Source organism: Coffea arabica, chromosome 11c (assembly GCF_036785885.1).
Source record: "Coffea arabica cultivar ET-39 chromosome 11c, Coffea Arabica ET-39 HiFi, whole genome shotgun sequence".
Classification (NCBI taxonomy): Eukaryota; Viridiplantae; Streptophyta; class Magnoliopsida; order Gentianales; family Rubiaceae; genus Coffea; species Coffea arabica.
In genome coordinates, this window is record NC_092330.1 from 20,932,467 (window position 1) to 20,955,129 (window position 22,663).

The 22,663-nt window shown below is 38.6% G+C and overlaps 1 protein-coding gene and 2 long non-coding RNA genes across 3 annotated transcripts; 2 read left to right on the plus strand and 1 right to left on the minus strand.

Moving 5' to 3' along the window:
* Positions 1-2,153: 2,153 nt before the first annotated feature.
* LOC140016505 (uncharacterized) lies at positions 2,154-2,993 on the minus strand. The gene is made up of 2 exons (XM_072070037.1): positions 2,861-2,993; positions 2,154-2,566 (listed from the first exon to the last, which is right to left on the minus strand). Exons 1-2 carry the CDS (start codon positions 2,991-2,993, stop codon positions 2,154-2,156), a joined length of 546 nt encoding a protein of 181 aa, XP_071926138.1.
* Positions 2,994-4,956: 1,963 nt separating this feature from the next.
* Positions 4,957-7,641, plus strand: LOC140016636 (uncharacterized). The gene is made up of 2 exons (XR_011822850.1): positions 4,957-5,968; positions 7,312-7,641. It is a non-coding gene; the product is annotated as an uncharacterized lncRNA (long non-coding RNA).
* Positions 7,642-16,739: 9,098 nt separating this feature from the next.
* Positions 16,740-20,850, plus strand: LOC140016381 (uncharacterized). Its single transcript, XR_011822774.1, has 2 exons — positions 16,740-17,755; positions 19,100-20,850. It is a non-coding gene; the product is annotated as an uncharacterized lncRNA (long non-coding RNA).
* The last annotated feature ends 1,813 nt before the right edge of the window (positions 20,851-22,663 follow it).

A 22,663-nucleotide genomic window follows, 5' to 3' on the forward strand; every position in this document is an offset into this window, starting at 1 on the left:
GATCAATTTTTTTTTGTGGGTGATTTTGGGTTATGGGTGTTTTGGTGTTGGCGGCTGGTTTCCCCAATTCAAGCAAGGGAAGTCTGAAGTGGACAGCTTTGGTGGTGGCTAGGGTTTGCCCTAGCAAATCCAAGGCGGTTTGGGTTTCCTTTGTCAAGAAGATTGCCTATTTCAAGAAGGTTTCTTATTTCTTGTGATCCAACTCTGGTTCCTCTTTCTTTCTTTGTCTCTTTTTCTTTTGTGCAACCAGAATGTTTTTCTTTCTTTTGAATTCCGAATCCCACCTTCAAGACACAAGATTTTTGTGTGGTGTTTGTACAAAGGTCAGCCGCAACTCAAGATCAAGAATGGAGGTTTGTTTAGTTTCAAGATTTCAAGTATCAATCCCCCTTATCAAGATATGTATCAAGGGTTCCAAGAAGCAAGGTAAGGTTATCAAGAATTCAAGAACTATTGTAATCAGCCTTGTTATGGAAAACAAAACAATATTCCCAGCCCTCTTGTTCAAAACACTTCGGTATTAAGAAACAACTAGCGACCAGAATTTTGTTTTTCGCCTCTTGAATGTGTTTCTTTTTTTTTTTTTCTTTTGGTGGTTGCTTTACACAACCAGAACGACTCAACAACACAATGAAAAGACTAAGATCTGGTCAAAACAGTAGCAAGAGATGACAAGACAGATTGCATGCAAGAAACAAGATACAAGAACACAACGACGGCACAAAACCCTAGCGGCTGGAATTTTTTTTTTTTTTGACTCTAAACCAACACAAAACTTCAAGAACAATATAACAAGACACCAAAATAAGAAAGAAACACAAGTTATAAATTTTTTTCGGGATGAACAGTACCGCTACAGTAGCGATGAACAGTATCGCTACAGTGCGGCCGGTGAACAGTATCGCTACAGTAGCGATGAACAGTATGATGCTACAGTACCTTTTTTTTTTTGAATTGACACACAAACTGATTTGAAACAAGAGTATGTGACTCGAAACACAAAAGAAAAGAAGGATATAACCTGGTGGTTGTCGACTAGCTCTGATTACCAACTGATGTGAGACGGATCTAGACGAACACCAAGTTGGGATGTTTGACGGAACTTTGACCCTTCTAGAATCACAAGGCACGAACTAAGGAGATTCCTTAACCCCCGACTAGCAAATTTAATGAACCAAAAGTATAGATAGAAGAACGCCACAATCAAGGAGACTACTTGATTGATAAGTTCGATGAACAACTTGAGATTAATTATCAAGTATTCAAAGAGGCTCTCTTGGAAAGAGAAAAAGTGAAAACTCACAATTTTATTGATGCTCAAAACTGATCATGAAGGTCTCTTGCCTTGGCTATATATAGCCATACAACTTGAAAACCTAAAGTAACTTGGGAAAATCCTAACTCAGTTAGGCTAGACCTTTGGGCCAATTCTACTACTCAAATCCACTATCTAATGGTCAGCTTATAATCGATCCAATGAAGGCTTTTAAGCTGGCCCAACATAACCCAATAAAAGCTAATTAACCAACTTAAGTAATGGTGAGCCTAGACTCTATAAATCGGATCCAACTCAACATGAGGTCTTGGACCGAATTTATTCCTCGTAAATAAAATAGAAATCTGGAAAATAAACTACTAACTATTACTAAAAGATTCAATCTCTTGCAGTCCAAAACATGGCCCATATTTCGTATCAAGCTCCACACGTGTCAGCCATAGTTTCCCTCCCTCACCAGTTCCCGATGTCAGGATCCTATTTGCATAATTGAGGAATTTGAGGGAAAATCAAGCTCGGATGAGCTTGATGAGAAGAAATTGCAGAGAGGAGCGTGTGAAGGAGAAAGAAACAGAAGAGAGAGAGAGAGAGAAAGGAAAAGGAAATTCAGTTAATATCTTTCTTACACGGATCCTTGACCCAATCATATTTATACAAGTCGGATGAAATAACTTCCACGTAACTAATTCTGTTATGGAGCATGTGCTCCTACACCGACTCAACTAATTGGCTAAACGACATCGTCCCACTAAATGATTAGCTAAACGACACCATGTTACTTATTCTTATATGCTACTTAGTTGCATCAAAACGTCATCGTCACAGTGTTAATTCCTACTACCCTGACATTGCCTCCCCCAAAGATTAAGTCTTGTCCTCAAGACTGGAAATGAGGAAATTGGGATAGGATGAAATCCTTATCTTCCCAAGATGCTTCTTCCGCTCCCAATTGGCACCATTTGATTAAAAGCTGAATAACTGGTTGTCCATTGTGCAGAATTACTCTCCTTTGCAACACAGCTTCTGGTTGTCGGGGACATTGGTCAGCATTGTCAAATTCAGGCAAAGTCTTTGACACCTGTTGTACTAGTCCAATCTTTTTCTTCAGCAATGACACATGGAAGACAGGGTGGATTCTGGCTTCTGCAGGCAATTTGAGGCGGCAGGCCACTGGTCCTACCTTAGCTTCCACCTGAAAAGGGCCATAGAACCTGGCAGCCAGTTTAAGGCATTTCCTGATGGCAATAGTTTGCTGTCTGTAGGGCTGCAACTTGAGGAATACTAAATCACCTACTTCAAAAGATCGTTATGTTCGATGCTGATCAGCAAAGAACTTCAGCCTCTGTTGAGCCTTAGCCAAGTGGTCTCGAATGCTGCTGGAAATTCTGATCCTCTCTTGAAGAAGTTGGGCTGCTGCAGGAACTATTGTGTCTCAGTAAGGGCCAAGTGGGAGGGACACAAGTTTATAGCCGTACAATGCCTCAAATGGAGTCAACAGCAGGCTGGAGTGGTAAGAAGAATTATACCACCACTCTGGCATTGCCAGCCATTTACTCCAAAGTTTTGGAAATTCCCCAGTCATACATCTGAGATAAGCCTCAACACACTGATTCAGCCTCTTAGTTTGGCCGTCAGTCTGAGGATGATAAGCTGAACAGTAATGCAGACCAGTTCCTAATAATTTGAACAACTCCTTCCAAAAGGTTCTGGTGAACATCCTGTCTCTATCAGTGACAAGGGACTCAGGTAAACCATGCAGTTTAAAGATGTTGTCTAGGAAAAGTTGAGCCACCTGTTTGGCAGTAAATGGATGAACCAAGGCTATAAAATGTCCAACCTTGGTGAGTCTATCAATAATCACCTGTATGGTATCATAGCCCTAAGAGTTTGGCAGACTTTCAATAAAATCCATGGTCAGAAGTGTTTATGCCATTCGAGGAATAGGTAATGGTTGCAGTAGACCAGGAGCATGTACATGTTCTGCCTTATACCTTTGGCAGGTATCACAGGACTGCCGCGCCCCACTTTTTGAAATGGTGTGAAAGTAGTGTGTAGGATATGTATGTGAACGTGTGTGAAAGTGAAAATAAAATTCCGTGGGATTGTGAAATGCGACGGTTTGGCCAAATATATAGTTTAAAAAGGGTTTTTTGAATGAAAAATGGAGTCGCCACTTGGTATAGAGTTAGAGTGTACCAAGTCACCCAAAAAGTGATTTTTGGAAAGAAAAGTAAACAAACCCTTTTTAAAGAATTTTTTAGGTCTACGTAACCAAAGAGAGGGATCGGGGGTCACATTTGATAAGGGAGAAGGCAAAGGCAAAGCTTAAGGCACTCCCTTACCCTAGCCAAAGCTAGTTGCGTGACTTAGCCCCTCTTTTCCTAATTCTTCTATCCAAAATATGCGTTGCATGTTGGACGTGACTAATGGATATGAAAAAAGAAAGAAAAATACAATCCTAAATCTAAAATGTCTCTTATGAGGCTTTTTGATCCCAACCACATGAGTTGTGGTGGCCAATAAGGAAAGCCCTCATGGAGGTCATGGTTAGTGCAAATGAGGACTCAAGTATGGGTGTAAGTGTGCAAATGTAAGAAAAGTGCAAGTGTGCGAATGTAAGAAAAGTGCAAGTGTGCCAATTGAGAAAATAAAGGTGTTTGTGTGCAAATGGATGAAAATATGATAGTAGATACATATAAGTGCAATTATGTGCAATTTGTGAGGTAGAAAATAAATGATAAAAGAAGAAAAATATGCAAACATGGCATGTGGATTGAGAAAAATATAAGTAGTGAAAGAATGTGGATAAAGAAAGTGAGAAAAGTGATATGATAAAAATGAAAATGTATGAACCTAGAGGAATGCATCAAGTCGGGTACTGGAATGACTCCTAACTTCACGACTTTGATTTTTCCTTTGATTAGAAGGGAGAACTAGCGTGCTAAGGCTATTTTGTAGCCACACTCGCTCGTTTCCCTTTTCGAAAGGGGACTCTCAAGCAAATGTACCCTATAACTAGCATGAGAATGCAAAAACCTAAAATGAGGGAAAAGGGTTGGAGAAGCATGCAAAATGCTAAAAAAACTAAGAAAAATGCATGGAATGTAGTGAAACATGCAAGTATGTACTAACAAGAGGGGACAGCCTATTGGGTCTAGCATTGGACTAGCCCTTTTCTAAAATTCTCTCACAAGCATTGGACTTGCGAGAGCTCGAGGGGAAAGACCATGGCTAGCGTTGGACTAGCCACGGTGACGCATTCATCCATCACATTCATCTATGACTGTAGACACCAAAATTTTGAGCCATTTTTATTTTATTAATAATTATATCTATTTGTTCCATAATTTTCATTTGGATATTTTTCTAGTATTTTTTATAGCATTTTTATTTCATTTTAGCTTTATTTCGTTTTTTAAGAATTTTAACATAAAATTTGGAAAATGGAAAAAGCACTCAAAAATATGCTTTAGTTGTTATTCTGACTTTAAGTTCACTGTTTTCTTGGAAAAAGAAGGAAAAAAGAGAAAATGAGGAAAAATAAAGGAAAAGAGGAAAATGAAAAATTACATTTTTTGTTGTTTATTGTTTTAGCTTATTTATTGCTAGCCAATGTCAATTAATTTGTTGTTTTTCTTTTTAATTTTATCATTTTCATTTTATTATCATTTTTTACTACTTTTCAAAAAAAAAAAAAAAAAAAAAAAAACGCAACATGCAAAAGCTGCGTGTTGCCGCAGCTTGCAAAAAGAAATTGCAGGAAGGCCTTGGGATGAAATTTGGGGCTTTAAAGGCCAGGTGTCTAGGACACCTGGAGGGGGGAGGAATCTAGAAGTATTATCTAGGTTTTGGTTGAAAAAGGGAGAGAGAGGGAAATCAGTGAGGGGACGGCAAAAAAGAGAGGAGGACAGCCGCAACTGGGGTGGGAGAGAAAAGAGCAGACGGCTTAGCAGAAAAATAGAACAAGGGGCAGGAGAGAAAGAGCTACGGGGAGTTACGGGGGGGGGAACAAGAAGAAGAGAAAAAAACAGCGGCTAAGGAAGCTGAAGGCTGAGGCAAATAGCGGCTAGAAGTCTGAGGAGGAATCAAGGAGAACGACTGGAAAACCGAGGGCTTGGGGAGAGATTGGAAACCGCAAGAGGGTAGTGATTAGAGGAACGAAAAGAGAGTGAAGGGAAGTTACGGGAGAGGGGGATTGACGGCTGAGAAGGACAAAAAAGGAAAGAGAGGCAAAAAAAGAAAAGGAGGCTGTGAAGAAAGAGGGAGATGGGCCGTGAGTTTATCAGGGAGGAAACCAGAAAGTCAGGGAGAGCTAGGAGCTGAGAGTGAGAAACAAGGAAGTCGGGCAAGGCTGAGAGGGGAAGAGGAATCAGAACCAGAAATGGCTTCCTGCAAAAAAAAAAAAAAAAAATTTTTCGGCAGAATAGACTGGTTTTCGGCACCTCTTACGGCATGGTTATCTCCTTTCTGGTTGCTCGAATTGATTGGGTTCTGATTTCTGCATAAACTATGAAGTCAGTGGAGGGACTTTTGTTCAGAAACGGTTCACAGAAAACAATTGGAAAGCCCTTAAATCTGGTCCTCAAATCAGCAGCGTGACTCCACTGGTGCGGACACGAAAGGGCGACGGAACAACCCAGCGGCTCTCTCACATCCTCTCCTGCTTTGATTTCGATCCAAAGACTCCCTCAGGTATCAATTGAAATTGATTTCTTAGCCCTTTCCATAACCTTTCGTGGCTGAAATGTGTCTTGCGCTGATTTGTATGTTGTTTGGTAGTGTTGTCGCTGTTAATGCTTACAGTTGTTTGCTGGTTTGTATTTCTTGTTCGCCTGCATTGTGTTTAATCTTGCCTATGTTCGGTCATTAGACTTCATTGAAGAGTGGAGGTTGGGTTTTGGTTTGAGAGGTTGTAAATCTGTCAAGGTGAAGTAGTGGAAGTTTGGCACGAAAAATTGCAGCAAACTGTTTTGGTTTTGTTTTTGTTTTGTGTCGAGTCCTGTCAAATGCAAGGAGAGTTATGATCAGTCCGAGCCTAATTGAGACTTTTGTTGCTTGCCTTTTGTTGTCCAAAGCTGCGCTTGTAACCTTCATGATGGAAAACAGAGATAGAAATCATTTTTTATGCGCATTTTTCTGATCCATGTTTGGTTTGATTAATTTTCCTAAAGTCTGAGCCGAGGTTTCAGCAGATGACCAAGCCATTTTTTTTGCATTTTGTGTGTCCAAAAACTTGTTGGATGTCCCCTATTTCCCTGTCCCAGGTCCTTGCATTCGTGCGATTGAATAATTAGGACTTTGCCTGGAATCATCTCTTACCTTTGTTGTTTTGTTGCTGGTGCTTTCGGATTGTTTGAAGTAAGTCTGTGGTTCACGTTGGCATATGGTTGGTAACCCATGTTTGTGTTCATCCCAAATTCCTGCTTCCAGATGTGTATAATGCTAGGATTCCAGTTTTGGTTGGGTCGAAAGTTTAGGTGGTGATCAAATGAAAAGGAAATTGCATCTGTCAAGATTCCAGAGTTGTGGAAATAATCGCAGCAGAAATACAGTTACAAAAATCTGTTTGCCGATAAGCTGTAGCTTGTATGAAGTCTGCATGAAAAAAATGAATCATAATAATTACACTTTGTCCCCTAAGTCTCCCTTTATTCCACTGTGGCCCAAATAATTGAGAAAATTAATCAATTTAACCCCTCAAACTTCCTTTTCCTTTCAATTAGGCATCAGCTTTGTGAATATGGATGTTTAAGTTGTTTTAATGCTTTTACATCTATGTGATTATTTGTGGTTACTTGAACTTTCCATTACTCATAGGCTTTGAAATTCCCAAGAACGTTTCAATGGGCTTTGATTGATGGATTAATGGTTTTAATTGGGTTTTTGTTTGCTTCAAACTTTTGAGTATAAGTTGTTTAATCTATTTTGGGTGTTTTAAGCGCTTCAATTTCATGGTATATTCATTCCATGTAATTATTGGCTTATTTTACATTACTATTAAATTGGTGCATTAATCCTTTGTTTAATGGTTTTAGCTCAAATTAGAACCTTTTCCATTCATTAGCTTCACAAGCAAGGGGACGGTATAATTTCTTTTATCTTTTTGTCTCTCCTATGTGATCCAATGTGCTAATTGAGAATTACATGTCTACTTGGCTTTCTTAAATTTGCTTTAATTCCTTTCATTTTAAGTATTTCTTTTATTTATTAATGGGGTATGTGTACACCTCTTGGCTTGTAATAGATAGGGCATTTTGTCCATTTTTCCCTTCCCCTTTTGTTTTAGTTAGTGAATGTAAATAGGTTCATTAGTTTGGTTATTTACCTTTGTTGCTACGTGTTAACTGTTTTATTAGGATATTGCATCTAGTTGAGCATGCTAAGTGTTACGTGCTACATGTTTATAAGTGATTTGCATGTCTATCCGCTTTCTATAATTATAAATGAATGTGATTGAATGAATGCACGTCACCACACTAGTCCAACGCTAGTTGTGGTTCCTGGTCTCGTATTCCACTAGTCCAACGCTAGTAGGAATTCCTAGTTATGGGCTAGTCCAACGCTAGACCCAATAGGCCGTCCCTCTTTCGTTAGTGCATATTTTGCATGTTCATTTCATCTCATGCATTTTTTCTTAGTTTTTGTTATCATTTGGCATGCTCCTCGAATCCCTTTTTCCCTCATTTTCAGGTCTTTCCATTTCATGCTAGTTATAGGGTCCATTTGCTTGCGAACCCCCTTGGGTAAGGGAAACGAGCGAGTGTGGCTTCAAAATAGCCTTAGCACGCTAGTTTTCCCTTCTAATCAAAGGGAAAATTGAAATCACAAAAATTAGAGGTCATTCCCGTACCCGACCTGATGCATTCCTCTAAGTTCATGCATTTTCATATCATTTTCTCTTATTTTTCTCACTAAATATATATCTTAAATCCACATGCCATAATCACACACTTCTTCACTTTCTTTATTTTTGTCCTTTCACACATTGCACTCATTTTACTTATATTTACTATTTTCATTCACTTACACACGAGCACTTATATTTTCATTCATTCGCACACAAACACTTTCAAAATGCACACTTGCACTTTTCCTACACTACGCACACTTACACTTTTAATTTGAGTCATCATTTGCATCACTCCCGATTTTCTATGAGGTTTTCTTTATTGGCCGTCACGACTCGTGTGAATGGGACCAAAAGCCTCATAAGAGACATTTCTTAGATTTAGGATTGCATTTCTCATTCATTAGTCATGTCTAAATTTGCAATACATACTTTGGGTAGAAAAATTAGGAAAATAAGGGTTAAATCACGCAACTAGCCTTGGCTAGGTCGAAGGGGTGCCTTGGATTTTTGTCCTTGCCTTCCCCTTCGTCAAATGTGACTCCCGAACCTTTTTCTTTGTTTTACGTAGACTAAGGAGTCGTTCAAAAGGGTTTCTTGCTTTTTACTTAAAAAATTCACTTTTTGGGTGACTTGGTACACCCTAACTCTATACCAAGTGGCGACTCCATTTTTCATATAAAAAACCCTTTTTGAACTATTTTTCTTGGGTCAAATCGTCGCATTTTTAAAAGTCCCATTTAGACCCATTTTTCTTTTAAATCACGATTCATTTTCCAATCACAAAAATACATTTTTCAAACATTTTATTTTTATCAAAAAGTGGGGCGCGACAGTTGGCGACTCCACTGGGGACTTCCTAAGTGGGTCCAAGCATTTTGACTTAACCATTCGTTTCCTTTTTCTACCCTTTTTATGCATTGCATTTGGATATTAGGGTTGCATTTTCTATTTTAGGACTTTTTCGCCTCGCGCGCATATCAAACTATTCCCTCACTCACGTGTGTATGTTTGGTTGATTGGATGTATGTATCTCGCGCTTGCATTGCATTTGGGGGGGTGTGTGTCACCTTTAGAGCCTCGCGTGGTTCTCACCCCTTTCCCTCAAAATAGGGAACACTTCATACGTGCACGTTTACTTGCTTTTATCCCATTTTATTTTGTTTTTCGTGGGCGTTTCCCACACCGCCTTGTAGGATTAGGATCGATCGCCTTGGGTAGGCGGCTGGTGTGCTCTGCGCCCATAGCGCTACCTAAGGGATCACTCGAGCCACCGATCAAAGGCCCTGGGAGTGATGACCCTTCGCCTTTAGGTCTGAAGGCTTGGGAGCCGAAGCTTTATCGAGTCTAGGCATTAGTGAACCAAACCTCATGCATCCATATTAGAATAACCTAGGGTAGAGTCGGCCTCACCTTTTCTTAAGCACATTAGGCACGAGGGAAGGGGTTCCACCCCTTTTACCTGCTTTATTGTATTTCTTTTCCTTAATTGCTCCCAATGTGTTATGTGTACTATCGATTGCACTAACCATTCTTTTGTTTTCTTGGATTGCATTCATGTGCCTTAGCAATAAGAGGCCTTTTGGCACTCTTTTAGTGACTTACCCACTGGTTAACTTACATGTTTAAATTTCAGTTATTGCATTTGATTTTCAATAAATACATTTCATTTTTAGACCTTTTCCCCTCGATGCATTATCTATGTCCTTTAGGCCATATTTGTCACATATTTACATCGCTTTAATAAACTGGCATCATGCATTAAACCCTAGAAAGGGAATGCCACATAGGGAATCCCGTGTTTAGGAATAAACCACCTTGCGTCTCGGATACGTAATCCAACGAGACCTGCACGTTTACATTTTGTACCATCCAAAGGGGTAGTGCACAAGGTAAGGTGGGATCCGATCATTTTCATAGAGTGATCTTTGGAATATGAGCGTCTAATAATCACTTTTTTTTGGCCATTTTTATCAAAATTGGTAAAAATCCTTTGCGTAAAGGACATTAATTTGAAGAAAATTCACAAATGATTCCTCATGGTTGAGATGATAAATATGGAGGCCAAATCTTGATTTTAGAAGGCTCATAGACTAATATTTTGAAGCCACCAATGGCCGGACGATTCAATCGATCCATTTTTGTCAATTCATAATCAATTTTGAATAAACCATTCATTTGACCAATTTACCCTTTTTAGGGTCATCCGGTCGATTTTGAATAAATCATCAATTCATTTGATCAAATTACCCTTTTTAGGGTCGTTTGACCAATTTACCCTTTTTAGGGTCATTCGGTTCATTTTGAATAAATCATCAATTCATTTGACCAATTTACCATTTTAGGGCAATCTGGTCAATTTTTCGATTTCATTCAATTCATTCGACCAATTTCATTGTTTTTTAGGATAATCTGGTCCATTTTGAATAAAATTCTCAATTTCATTCGATCAAATTCCTCTTTTAAGAGGATGCGGTCAATTTTGAGTAAATTTTTAAATTTCACTGAATTCATTTGACCCGTTTCCCTTTTTAGGGTAATTCGGTCGATTTAAATAAATGGTCAATTTTATTTGACCAATTAGGGTTTCAAGGTCGGATTTCGAATTGAGAAACCTAATCAATTTTGAGAAAAACATCCATTGCATCCAGCTATTTGATCAGTTGGAATTTTGATCCGCGCTTCATTGAGAAAATTTGTCAGCGAATTCCAATCTCTTCGATAGGAAGTTCGTCAAGGTCAAACACGTGCGTTTTTGCAAAATCTTGTATCGATCAAAAGTGATCAATCCGTTCGAACGTTGACCTCATTTTTAACAAATGACTCTTGCCATTCCAATTGATCAAATTTTTCAAAATTGTTTTTCACTCAAGGAGTTGATCAGATCCATCAGGTATGGTATAGTGCCTACTCTAGCGGATTGCATTTTCATGCTAGGCCTACCCTTGGCACGAAAAGGGTTCCCCCATAGGACATGCATACCGATTTTGCAGTTTTGCCTACTAACTCTGGGTATTTTTCTTTTGTTTTCCCCCTCCCCTGCATTCATAAAAAACACTTCAATAAAAGGAAAAATATTTTTCTATATCTGATGACACTTCTGATCTAATAAGGTGTCAAAATTGCAAGTATTGTGTGATTCTTGGGCAGATCCTACAATGAAAACATGAATGATCTATCTGGAAGCTCTACGCTAAAGCATCTGAGAGATTTTGTAATTATTTCCAGAGGAAAATTTTGTATATTTGATTTGTTAATACATTTTGTTCAAAAGAAAAGGAGACAAAAAGTGTATATGTGGAGCTCTTTACAAGTTTCTCTTTTCTCATTTGTATCATAATTGAATAAGGAATTTTGTTTCAAACTGTTTCAGCAATAAAATTTTTGGACAATTATTGTTTTGTGTATATTTATGTACATTTCATCCTTTATTCTTACTCATTGGGGATTTCATGATGAGTTTTGAGAAATAAAACCAAATTGAGATTTTTTCAACCTCCAGCCTGAAAATTCACAAGTGTCTGCTTTCAAAAATCCTTACGTACACCAGATTGTTGATCCGAGTCATCCAATAAGAGTGCTAAAAAAAAAAGGGTCACTCAGAAGACCCGTGAGATGCCTTTCTCCTTCACTTAACCCCAAAATAAAATCAGTCACATTGATTGATAAATTGCAAATTGGGGCCATCTTTGCTTGAAAATATCCATTGTGTTTAACCGATTCAATTCACATCTAAGTGAAAGCAAAAATGTGCATTATTCTTGTTTGTTTTGAAAATTTGGAATGATACTTTGAGCATTCTTTTCTCTATCTATACACATTTTATCATTTGCTCTCCCATTTGAGCCTTTGAAAGAATAATTTCGTTTCAAATAAGAGCCCTAATTATCACTACCCTATATTGAAAAATTTTCAAATATCAAAAAGGGGAATGGATTTTCAATAACCATTTCGTTACTTTGGTTGTCATGAAGCATAAGAATGATGCCTTGGCCTTCATTTCTTCAACCTAAACACCATTTATCCCTTGCATCCTCATTTGAGCTAAAAATTGGTGGTTCTTTTCGAGTGCACATATGATCGCACCCCACATTGGGGAAGGAGATTGGGGATCTTTGAAAAAGAAAAAGAGAGAAGGGGAAAAGCAAAAATGCTAGAATAAGGAGGGAACCGCAAATTGGGGAAATTTGATTCCACTTGGGTTCCAATTTTGAAAAAAAGAAAAGGAAGAGATTTGTCCGCACGGACCGCCTACGTTTCACAAATATGGATGAACAAGGGTCTTCCTCGGTCAGTTAATTCAGATACATGCCAAAGATTTCCCATTAATGAAAGTTTCCTTTCAGAGTTATTGTAAGGAACGGAATACAAGTCAGGCCATCTTCTTTTTCCGATCAAGCATTCTATCCCTAGTTATCCCTTTTGAGCCTTCAGAATAAAATACTTCGTTTGGCAACCCCTGAGAATCGCAAACCCCACACTGGAGCAAGTTTGCAAAAGAAAGGAAAAACTTCAAGAAGTGAAAAAGTGAAAAGTCGCAAAATCAAAAACAAAGGAAGAAAAGAGAACCTCAGTTTAAAAATAAACTGGGGCAAATTTTGTGAAAGTTCAAAGATGGCAGAATGCCGAAAAATCAAAAGAAGAAAGAAAATGAAAGAGGAAAAGCCTCAATTGAGCACAAGCTCTGGCAAATTCTGATTTAATCCTAAAAATGGGGTTGGAGCAACAATGCGATCTCAGATTTTTCAAACCGTTCTTGAAATCTGCCTTCAAGCCTTAAATTTTTTAAACACCCCACCAGACCCCATTACAAAAGCCGAAAGTCCTGACTTCTGTTCTTTGCAATAGCCTTGTCGAGAAAATTTCTGATGCTGAAAATTTTAGCTGTATTTCTGAATTACTCGGGTATGAGGAAACCCATCAGCTCGAGGGAAAAAAAGAGGCAAAAAGCGAAGCAAGAAAAATAAATGAAAAAATATCGACTCTGAAATCCTTGGTGAATGATGAGAAAAATGCAAACAAAGTTTGAGATCTTTAAGTTCAAAATAGGGGCAATTTTTGGAAAAAGGCGATCTATGGTGCAATATCCTTGAAAGTCTTATTCTTTAGCTATCATTTTCAAGCCACATTACAAGCTAACAAAGTCCATCGTTGACTTATTCCTTCATGACAATCCAAAGTGAGGATCATGCTCATAAGAAATTCATCAAATCATTTGTGATCATAAGGGTATAGCCCGTTTCCACATGTTTAGCTATCACTTCTGCCCATACGTTGCATGCCTAGAAAGCTTGTATGTTGACTAAGTTTTCTTGAAAAATAAGGGTGACAAACTCTTTGCTTTCACTAAAATGTGGCATTGAAGGAATTACAAATTTGGGCACAAGAACCAAACAAATCTCGTCTTCTCATTTCCCTTAACCCCCTCAAAAATCAGATCACTTGATTGGTCCTGACAGATGAACCAGCAAGAAATGGTGACCCATTACCTAAAGCATTGATGCTAAAGTGGGGAAGAAATCTTTCGTAATTGGGTATTATTTTGAGAAATTCATCACGAAATTTTCTGTATGAGTTAAGCAAGACGCTTAGATTTCTTCACATTGTACAGAAAACACAGTTTCTTACTTTGGTCAAGCAAATGGACTGTCATCCAAACACATTTTTTGCAATTAAATGGGCCCACATTGGGGCAAAATTTTCCTTTGTGACATTTCACAAATTAAGCCCACACTGGGGCAAATTCTTATTCATGGGATTTCACAGAATAAGCCCACACTGGGGCAAAAATTTTTATAGTTCATTTGAGGATTTCGTCCAAGAATCAAATAATGCATTTTTTAAATCAATCACGCTGTTTCTTATCATGAAATTCAAGTGCATGTCATATTTTGGTAAGCCCTCTGTGCAGGTATTCATAGTTGAAATCGACGAAAGAGCATCTAAATCGACGAAAGAGCATCTGGTGATGTGGAAGGCCGATGCCGAAGAAAGAAGGGAAAAGGGCCCTACACTGGGGCAAATTATTTTGAAAAAGATTCTCTCGAAAAATCAGAAGAAATTCAAAAGTCCAAAATCAAAAATCAAGTTCAAATTCTTGTTTCTTGGAAAATCAAATTCATCTCAGCGCTCGCCGCGCACCCTTCCATTCCTTTCTTGACAACCACATTCAATTCACTGATTTCCACCACCGTTAGCATCGAGTCTATCTCACTAACGTGTGCGTTTTCATTCCACCACCGTTAGCATCGAGTCTATCTCACCAGCGTGTGTGTTATTTTTCAGTCTATCTCTGTTAGCTTTGAGTTCATCCCACAACGTACTTTTCTCCGACCTCGGCAGGCCTGGGTTCTATCCCGCTGACCGCTTTTATTTGCGTTGGGCATGGGTTTTATCCCTCCGACCTCGGCAGGCCTGGGTTCTATCCCGCTGACCGCTTTTATTTGCGTTGGGCATGGGTTTTATCCCTCCGACCTCGGCAGGCCTGGGTTCTATCCCGCTGACCGCTTTTATTTTTGCGTTGGGCATGGGTTTTATCCCTCCAAACTCGGCAGGATCGGGTTTAATCCCACTGACCAATTCATCACAAAATCATGTTGGGCCTGGATTTTATGCCGCCAACCTTCCAAAAATCAAGTTGGGCCTGGATTTCGTGCCGCCAACCTCACAAAAATCACGTTGGGCCTGGACTTTGTGCCGCCAACATCCCATTGGGTCTGAAATTTGCGCCGCCAATGCAATCAAGGCAGGTTCGGGTATAATCCCGCTGATCAATTCATCATACTGGGAGCAAATTATTTTTGAAAAAGATTCTCTCGAAAAATCAAGCAAAAATCAAAAAGAAGCAAAAAAATCAAAAAAGAAGGAAAAAATCAAAAAAAAAAAAGAAGACAAAAAAAGGAAAAAAAGATCAAAGAAAAAAGAAAAAATCAGTCAAAAATCAAACTCAAAATCAAATCAAGTTTCATCACGGCAGGCTTGGGTTTAATCCCACTGTCCGATTGTCAGAACATTTCATTTTTCACAGCCGCTGGAGCGTGAGGTTTGTCCCGCCAATGAGCATTTCATGTTCATAGCCACTGGAGCCGTGGGTCAGTCCCATTAACAATTCATTTCACTTCTTTCATTTGCATCACCAATAAACATGGGTCAATCCCACCAACACTCCATTTCACTTCAATTCACCCGTTTAAATTCCGTTCGGGTCAGTCCCGTTTAAATTCTGTTCGGGCCAGTCCCGTTTAAATTCCGTTCGGGTCAGTCCCGTTTAAATTCTGTTCGGGCCAGTCCCGTTTAAATTCTGTTCGGGTCAGTCCCGTTTTAAATTCCTGTTCGGGTCAGTCCCGTTTTAAATTCTGTTCGGGTCAGTCCCGTTTAAATTCTGTTCGGGCCAGTCCCGTTTAAATTCTGTTCGGGTCAGTCCCGTTTTAAATTCCTGTTCGGGTCAGTCCCGTTTTAAATTCTGTTCGGGTCAGTCCCGTTTAAATTTCTGTTCGGGTCAGTCCCGTTTAAATTTCTGTTCGGGTCAGTCCCGTTTTAAATTCCTGTTCGGGTCAGTCCCGTCTTCAATTCCTGTTCGGGTCAGTCCCGTTTCAAATTTCTGTTCGGGTCAGTCCCGTTTAAATTCTGTTCGGGCCAATCCCGTTTAAATTCTGTTCGGGTCAGTCCCGTTTTAAATTCCTGTTCGGGTCAGTCCCGTTTTAAATTCCGTTCGGGTCAGTCCCGTTTAAATTCTGTTCGGGCCAGTCCCGTTTAAATTCTGTTCGGGTCAGTCCCGTTTTAAATTCCTGTTCGGGTCAGTCCCGTTTTAAATTCTGTTCGGGTCAGTCCCGTTTAAATTCCTGTTCGGGTCAGTCCCGTTTAAATTTCTGTTCGGGTCAGTCCCGTTTAATTCCTGTTCGGGTCAGTCCCGTTTTAAATTTCTGTTCGGGTCAGTCCCGTTTAAATTCCTGATTCGGGTCAGTCCCGTTTTAAATTCCTGTTCGGGTCAGTCCCGTTTAAAATCTGTTCGGGTCAGTCCCGTTTTAAATTTCTGTTCGGGTCAGTCCCGTTGTCAATTCTGGTTCGGGTCAGTCCCGTTTTATTTTTCATGTTCGGGTCAGTCCCGTATTAAAATTCCTGTTCATTGGAATCTTTTTGCAGCCCAATAACACAAGTAAGTATTTGGTGTCTACTTCTTTGTCTCAAGTTTTTCCAAAACTCAGACAAAGAGGGGCAAACTGTAGACACCAAAATTTTGAGCCATTTTTATTTTATTAATAATTATATCTATTTGTTCCATAATTTTCATTTGGATATTTTTCTAGTATTTTTTATAGCATTTTTATTTCATTTTAGCTTTATTTCGTTTTTTAAGAATTTTAACATAAAATTTGGAAAATGGAAAAAGCACTCAAAAATATGCTTTAGTTGTTATTCTGACTTTAAGTTCACTGTTTTCTTGGAAAAAGAAGGAAAAAAGAGAAAATGAGGAAAAATAAAGGAAAAGAGGAAAATGAAAAATTACATTTTTTGTTGTTTATTGTTTTAGCTTATTTATTGCTAGCCAATGTCAATTAATTTGTTGTTTTTCTTTTTAATTTTATCATTTTCATTTTATTATCATTTTTTACTACTTTTCAAAAAAAAAAAAAAAAAAAAAAAAACGCAACATGCAAAAGCTGCGTGTTGCCGCAGCTTGCAAAAAGAAATTGCAGGAAGGCCTTGGGATGAAATTTGGGGCTTTAAAGGCCAGGTGTCTAGGACACCTGGAGGGGGGAGGAATCTAGAAGTATTATCTAGGTTTTGGTTGAAAAAGGGAGAGAGAGGGAAATCAGTGAGGGGACGGCAAAAAAGAGAGGAGGACAGCCGCAACTGGGGTGGGAGAGAAAAGAGCAGACGGCTTAGCAGAAAAATAGAACAAGGGGCAGGAGAGAAAGAGCTACGGGGAGTTACGGGGGGGGGGGAACAAGAAGAAGAGAAAAAAACAGCGGCTAAGGAAGCTGAAGGCTGAGGCAAATAGCGGCTAGAAGTCTGAGGAGGAATCAAGGAGAACGACTGGAAAACCGAGGGCTTGGGGAGAGATTGGAAACCGCAAGAGGGTAGTGATTAGAGGAACGAAAAGAGAGTGAAGGGAAGTTACGGGAGAGGGGGATTGACGGCTGAGAAGGACAAAAAAGGAAAGAGAGGCAAAAGAAAGAAAAGGAGGCTGTGAAGAAAGAGGGAGATGGGCCGTGAGTTTATCAGGGAGGAAACCAGAAAGTCAGGGAGAGCTAGGAGCTGAGAGTGAGAAACAAGGAAGTCGGGCAAGGCTGAGAGGGGAAGAGGAATCAGAACCAGAAATGGCTTCCTGCAAAAAAAAAAAAAAAAAAAATTTTCGGCAGAATAGACTGGTTTTCGGCACCTCTTACGGCATGGTTATCTCCTTTCTGGTTGCTCGAATTGATTGGGTTCTGATTTCTGCATAAACTATGAAGTCAGTGGAGGGACTTTTGTTCAGAAACGGTTCACAGAAAACAATTGGAAAGCCCTTAAATCTGGTCCTCAAATCAGCAGCGTGACTCCACTGGTGCGGACACGAAAGGGCGACGGAACAACCCAGCGGCTCTCTCACATCCTCTCCTGCTTTGATTTCGATCCAAAGACTCCCTCAGGTATCAATTGAAATTGATTTCTTAGCCCTTTCCATAACCTTTCGTGGCTGAAATGTGTCTTGCGCTGATTTGTATGTTGTTTGGTAGTGTTGTCGCTGTTAATGCTTACAGTTGTTTGCTGGTTTGTATTTCTTGTTCGCCTGCATTGTGTTTAATCTTGCCTATGTTCGGTCATTAGACTTCATTGAAGAGTGGAGGTTGGGTTTTGGTTTGAGAGGTTGTAAATCTGTCAAGGTGAAGTAGTGGAAGTTTGGCACGAAAAATTGCAGCAAACTGTTTTGGTTTTGTTTTTGTTTTGTGTCGAGTCCTGTCAAATGCAAGGAGAGTTATGATCAGTCCGAGCCTAATTGAGACTTTTGTTGCTTGCCTTTTGTTGTCCAAAGCTGCGCTTGTAACCTTCATGATGGAAAACAGAGATAGAAATCATTTTTTATGAGCATTTTTCTGATCCATGTTTGGTTTGATTAATTTTCCTAAAGTCTGAGCCGAGGTTTCAGCAGATGACCAAGCCATTTTTTTTGCATTTTGTGTGTCCAAAAACTTGTTGGATGTCCCCTATTTCCCTGTCCCAGGTCCTTGCATTCGTGCGATTGAATAATTAGGACTTTGCCTGGAATCATCTCTTACCTTTGTTGTTTTGTTGCTGGTGCTTTCGGATTGTTTGAAGTAAGTCTGTGGTTCACGTTGGCATATGGTTGGTAACCCATGTTTGTGTTCATCCCAAATTCCTGCTTCCAGATGTGTATAATGCTAGGATTCCAGTTTTGGTTGGGTCGAAAGTTTAGGTGGTGATCAAATGAAAAGGAAATTGCATCTGTCAAGATTCCAGAGTTGTGGAAATAATCGCAGCAGAAATACAGTTACAAAAATCTGTTTGCCGATAAGCTGTAGCTTGTATGAAGTCTGCATGAAAAAAATGAATCATAATAATTACACTTTGTCCCCTAAGTCTCCCTTTATTCCACTGTGGCCCAAATAATTGAGAAAATTAATCAATTTAACCCCTCAAACTTCCTTTTCCTTTCAATTAGGCATCAGCTTTGTGAATATGGATGTTTAAGTTGTTTTAATGCTTTTACATCTATGTGATTATTTGTGGTTACTTGAACTTTCCATTACTCATAGGCTTTGAAATTCCCAAGAACGTTTCAATGGGCTTTGATTGATGGATTAATGGTTTTAATTGGGTTTTTGTTTGCTTCAAACTTTTGAGTATAAGTTGTTTAATCTATTTTGGGTGTTTTAAGCGCTTCAATTTCATGGTATATTCATTCCATGTAATTATTGGCTTATTTTACATTTACTATTAAATTGGTGCATTAATCCTTTGTTTAATGGTTTTAGCTCAAATTAGAACCTTTTCCATTCATTAGCTTCACAAGCAAGGGGACGGTATAATTTCTTTTATCTTTTTGTCTCTCCTATGTGATCCAATGTGCTAATTGAGAATTACATGTCTACTTGGCTTTCTTAAATTTGCTTTAATTCCTTTCATTTTAAGTATTTCTTTTATTTATTAATGGGGTATGTGTACACCTCTTGGCTTGTAATAGATAGGGCATTTTGTCCATTTTTCCCTTCCCCTTTTGTTTTAGTTAGTGAATGTAAATAGGTTCATTAGTTTGGTTATTTACCTTTGTTGCTACGTGTTAACTGTTTTATTAGGATATTGCATCTAGTTGAGCATGCTAAGTGTTACGTGCTACATGTTTATAAGTGATTTGCATGTCTATCCGCTTTCTATAATTATAAATGAATGTGATTGAATGAATGCACGTCACCACACTAGTCCAACGCTAGTTGTGGTTCCTGGTCTCGTATTCCACTAGTCCAACGCTAGTAGGAATTCCTAGTTATGGGCTAGTCCAACGCTAGACCCAATAGGCCGTCCCTCTTTCGTTAGTGCATATTTTGCATGTTCATTTCATCTCATGCATTTTTTCTTAGTTTTTGTTATCATTTGGCATGCTCCTCGAATCCCTTTTTCCCGTACCCGACCCGATGCATTCCTCTAAGTTCATGCATTTTCATATCATTTTCTCTTATTTTTCTCACTAAATATATATCTTAAATCCACATGCCATAATCACACACTTCTTCACTTTCTTTATTTTTGTCCTTTCACACATTGCACTCATTTTACTTATATTTACTATTTTCATTCACTTACACACGAGCACTTATATTTTCATTCATTCGCACACAAACACTTTCAAAATGCACACTTGCACTTTTCCTACACTACGCACACTTACACTTTTAATTTGAGTCATCATTTGCATCACTCCCGATTTTCTATGAGGTTTTCTTTATTGGCCGTCACGACTCGTGTGAATGGGACCAAAAGCCTCATAAGAGACATTTCTTAGATTTAGGATTGCATTTCTCATTCATTAGTCATGTCTAAATTTGCAATACATACTTTGGGTAGAAAAATTAGGAAAATAAGGGTTAAATCACGCAACTAGCCTTGGCTAGGTCGAAGGGGTGCCTTGGATTTTTGTCCTTGCCTTCCCCTTCGTCAAATGTGACTCCCGAACCTTTTTCTTTGTTTTACGTAGACTAAGGAGTCGTTCAAAAGGGTTTCTTGCTTTTTACTTAAAAAATTCACTTTTTGGGTGACTTGGTACACCCTAACTCTATACCAAGTGGCGACTCCATTTTTCATATAAAAAACCCTTTTTGAACTATTTTTCTTGGGTCAAATCGTCGCATTTTTAAAAGTCCCATTTAGACCCATTTTTCTTTTAAATCACGATTCATTTTCCAATCACAAAAATACATTTTTCAAACATTTTATTTTTATCAAAAAGTGGGGCGCGACAATGACTATAGAAAGCAAGTAGACATGCCAATCACCTATAAACACGTAGCACATAACACTTAGCATGCTCGACTAAATGCAAGAGCCTAAGAAAGCGGTAACACTTAGCACATAGACATGCAAAACACACATAAGGCAAATAAAGTAAGTAAAACCCTATCTATTACATTAGGGAGGCCTTACTACAATCTAGGGGGAAATAAATAAATAATTAAAATAAATACCTAACTATTACAATTTTGGCATTCAAGTGCCTTTCAAATAACCAAAATTGAATTAAAATAAATATGCCAAATTAAAAAATAAATAAAGCGAATAAATAAATAAATAAATAATTCAAAAGGCAAGCAATTAAGCATGTAAAGGCACATAAGGCACGTAGAGTCAAATAAAGTAAGAAATGAGGGAAAGGGTGTACCTCCCTTGAATTGGAAATCAAATGAAGGAGAAATATTAGCTTCAAAACAATAAAAGGGTCAAGGCATCACTTTAATCAAGAAATAATCACAAAAGATAAAAGTAAACATGAATTGAATCAATTAAATCATTTAGACAGCCCACATTTAAGAAGCCAAAAGAAGAAAGGACTTGATTGCAAAAATTAACAAAGCTTTGGGGTCAAATTATAATCATCACAAAGATTTGGGGTCACAATTAAAGAAAAACAAAGTTTAGGGGCCTATTTGCAATAAAATTAAGGACCCAATCGAAAGAGATTAAATGTTTTTAGGGCCATAGTATAGTTAGTTACAAATGCAGGGGCAGATTCGCAATTTCGTTTCTGGTCTCTTAGGAGACAAGGCCACTGGGCCATGGAATTTATTTTCATGGGCCAAGACCTCCCAAACCCAACCGAAAACCCAAGGTAAAAGAAGTAGGCCAGTCTACTATTTTGGCCCCAAAGATTAACCAACAAAACCGATGGGCTTCTACCCCTTGGCCCAAACCAGAACCCCAAAATCATAAACCAACAACAAAACTTAATCTAATCCTCCAACTATTCTTATTAAATCCAACAATAAAAATCTACTAAAATTTATTAAAGACTGATTATACTCTAAATTCTAGAAATTATTCGCTCAAAAATGGCTTTGAAATATGAAAAAGAAAATTAGATCTCAATAGGGGGCAAGATGGTTGGATTGCAGAAGTATTCGGGCCATAGTGAAATTGTGCGAAAGTTGAAGGACCAAAACAAAATTTAAAAAGATCATGCAAATCAGAATCGAAGCCCTCTTCTTCATTTTACTTTCTGCAACTTCCGAAACTCCAAGCTTCAGCAGGTTTATGCGGCAAAACGCACTAAATCATCGCAAGATACAACCATAAAAATGGAAGAAATCAACTTCAGAAATCATGACTTTCTTTCCCTCTGCTCGACTAGCGAATGCTCAGGTTCTGGCCAGCTTTGCACTGGCCAGAACTCCTCTCAATTGCGTACAAAAATTACATACAAATATCCTTTTTGGTTCAAATTTCTGGTTCAGGCATTTCATCAAACAGGTAAGGGGCGTTAACAACATTGAATTGATTCATCAATTTGCTCAATAACAAAAGCCAAAATTTACAACAACCCAATCAGTTTTCCTATAGACAAGGCCCGACACATTAGGAAGAGATGAAAGAATTTTTATTGGGGATTTCGAATTCATGCAACCGAAAACAGCAACGGAAAAATTGCTAGAAAACTGCAATGGAAAAATGAAAGATAGCAATGCATCAAAATTTCTTAAACGTGAGGCAATGATTTGGCCAATTTAGCCGGTCTCTTCACACGGAAAATGCAAGCAGAATGTATTTCGATAAGAAATTTTCAATTGGGCACTTCGTCGAATAGGTTGAGGACATTAATGATTTCACTAATTTTTGTTCCATTGAGGCTATAAGTGGCCCCAAAAATTTCTAAGAAACGCAAAGACACTCAACTCCAACAACACAGAAGGCATATAATCTAAAATCAAGAACAAACAGCAGAAAAATTGCAATAAATGGAGGCACGGCTGACATGCTCTGAAACCTTCCAAAGCCTCTGCTTGAAGGGAGACTTGAAGTTCAAAGAAAAGGGATAACTTACAGCGATCAAA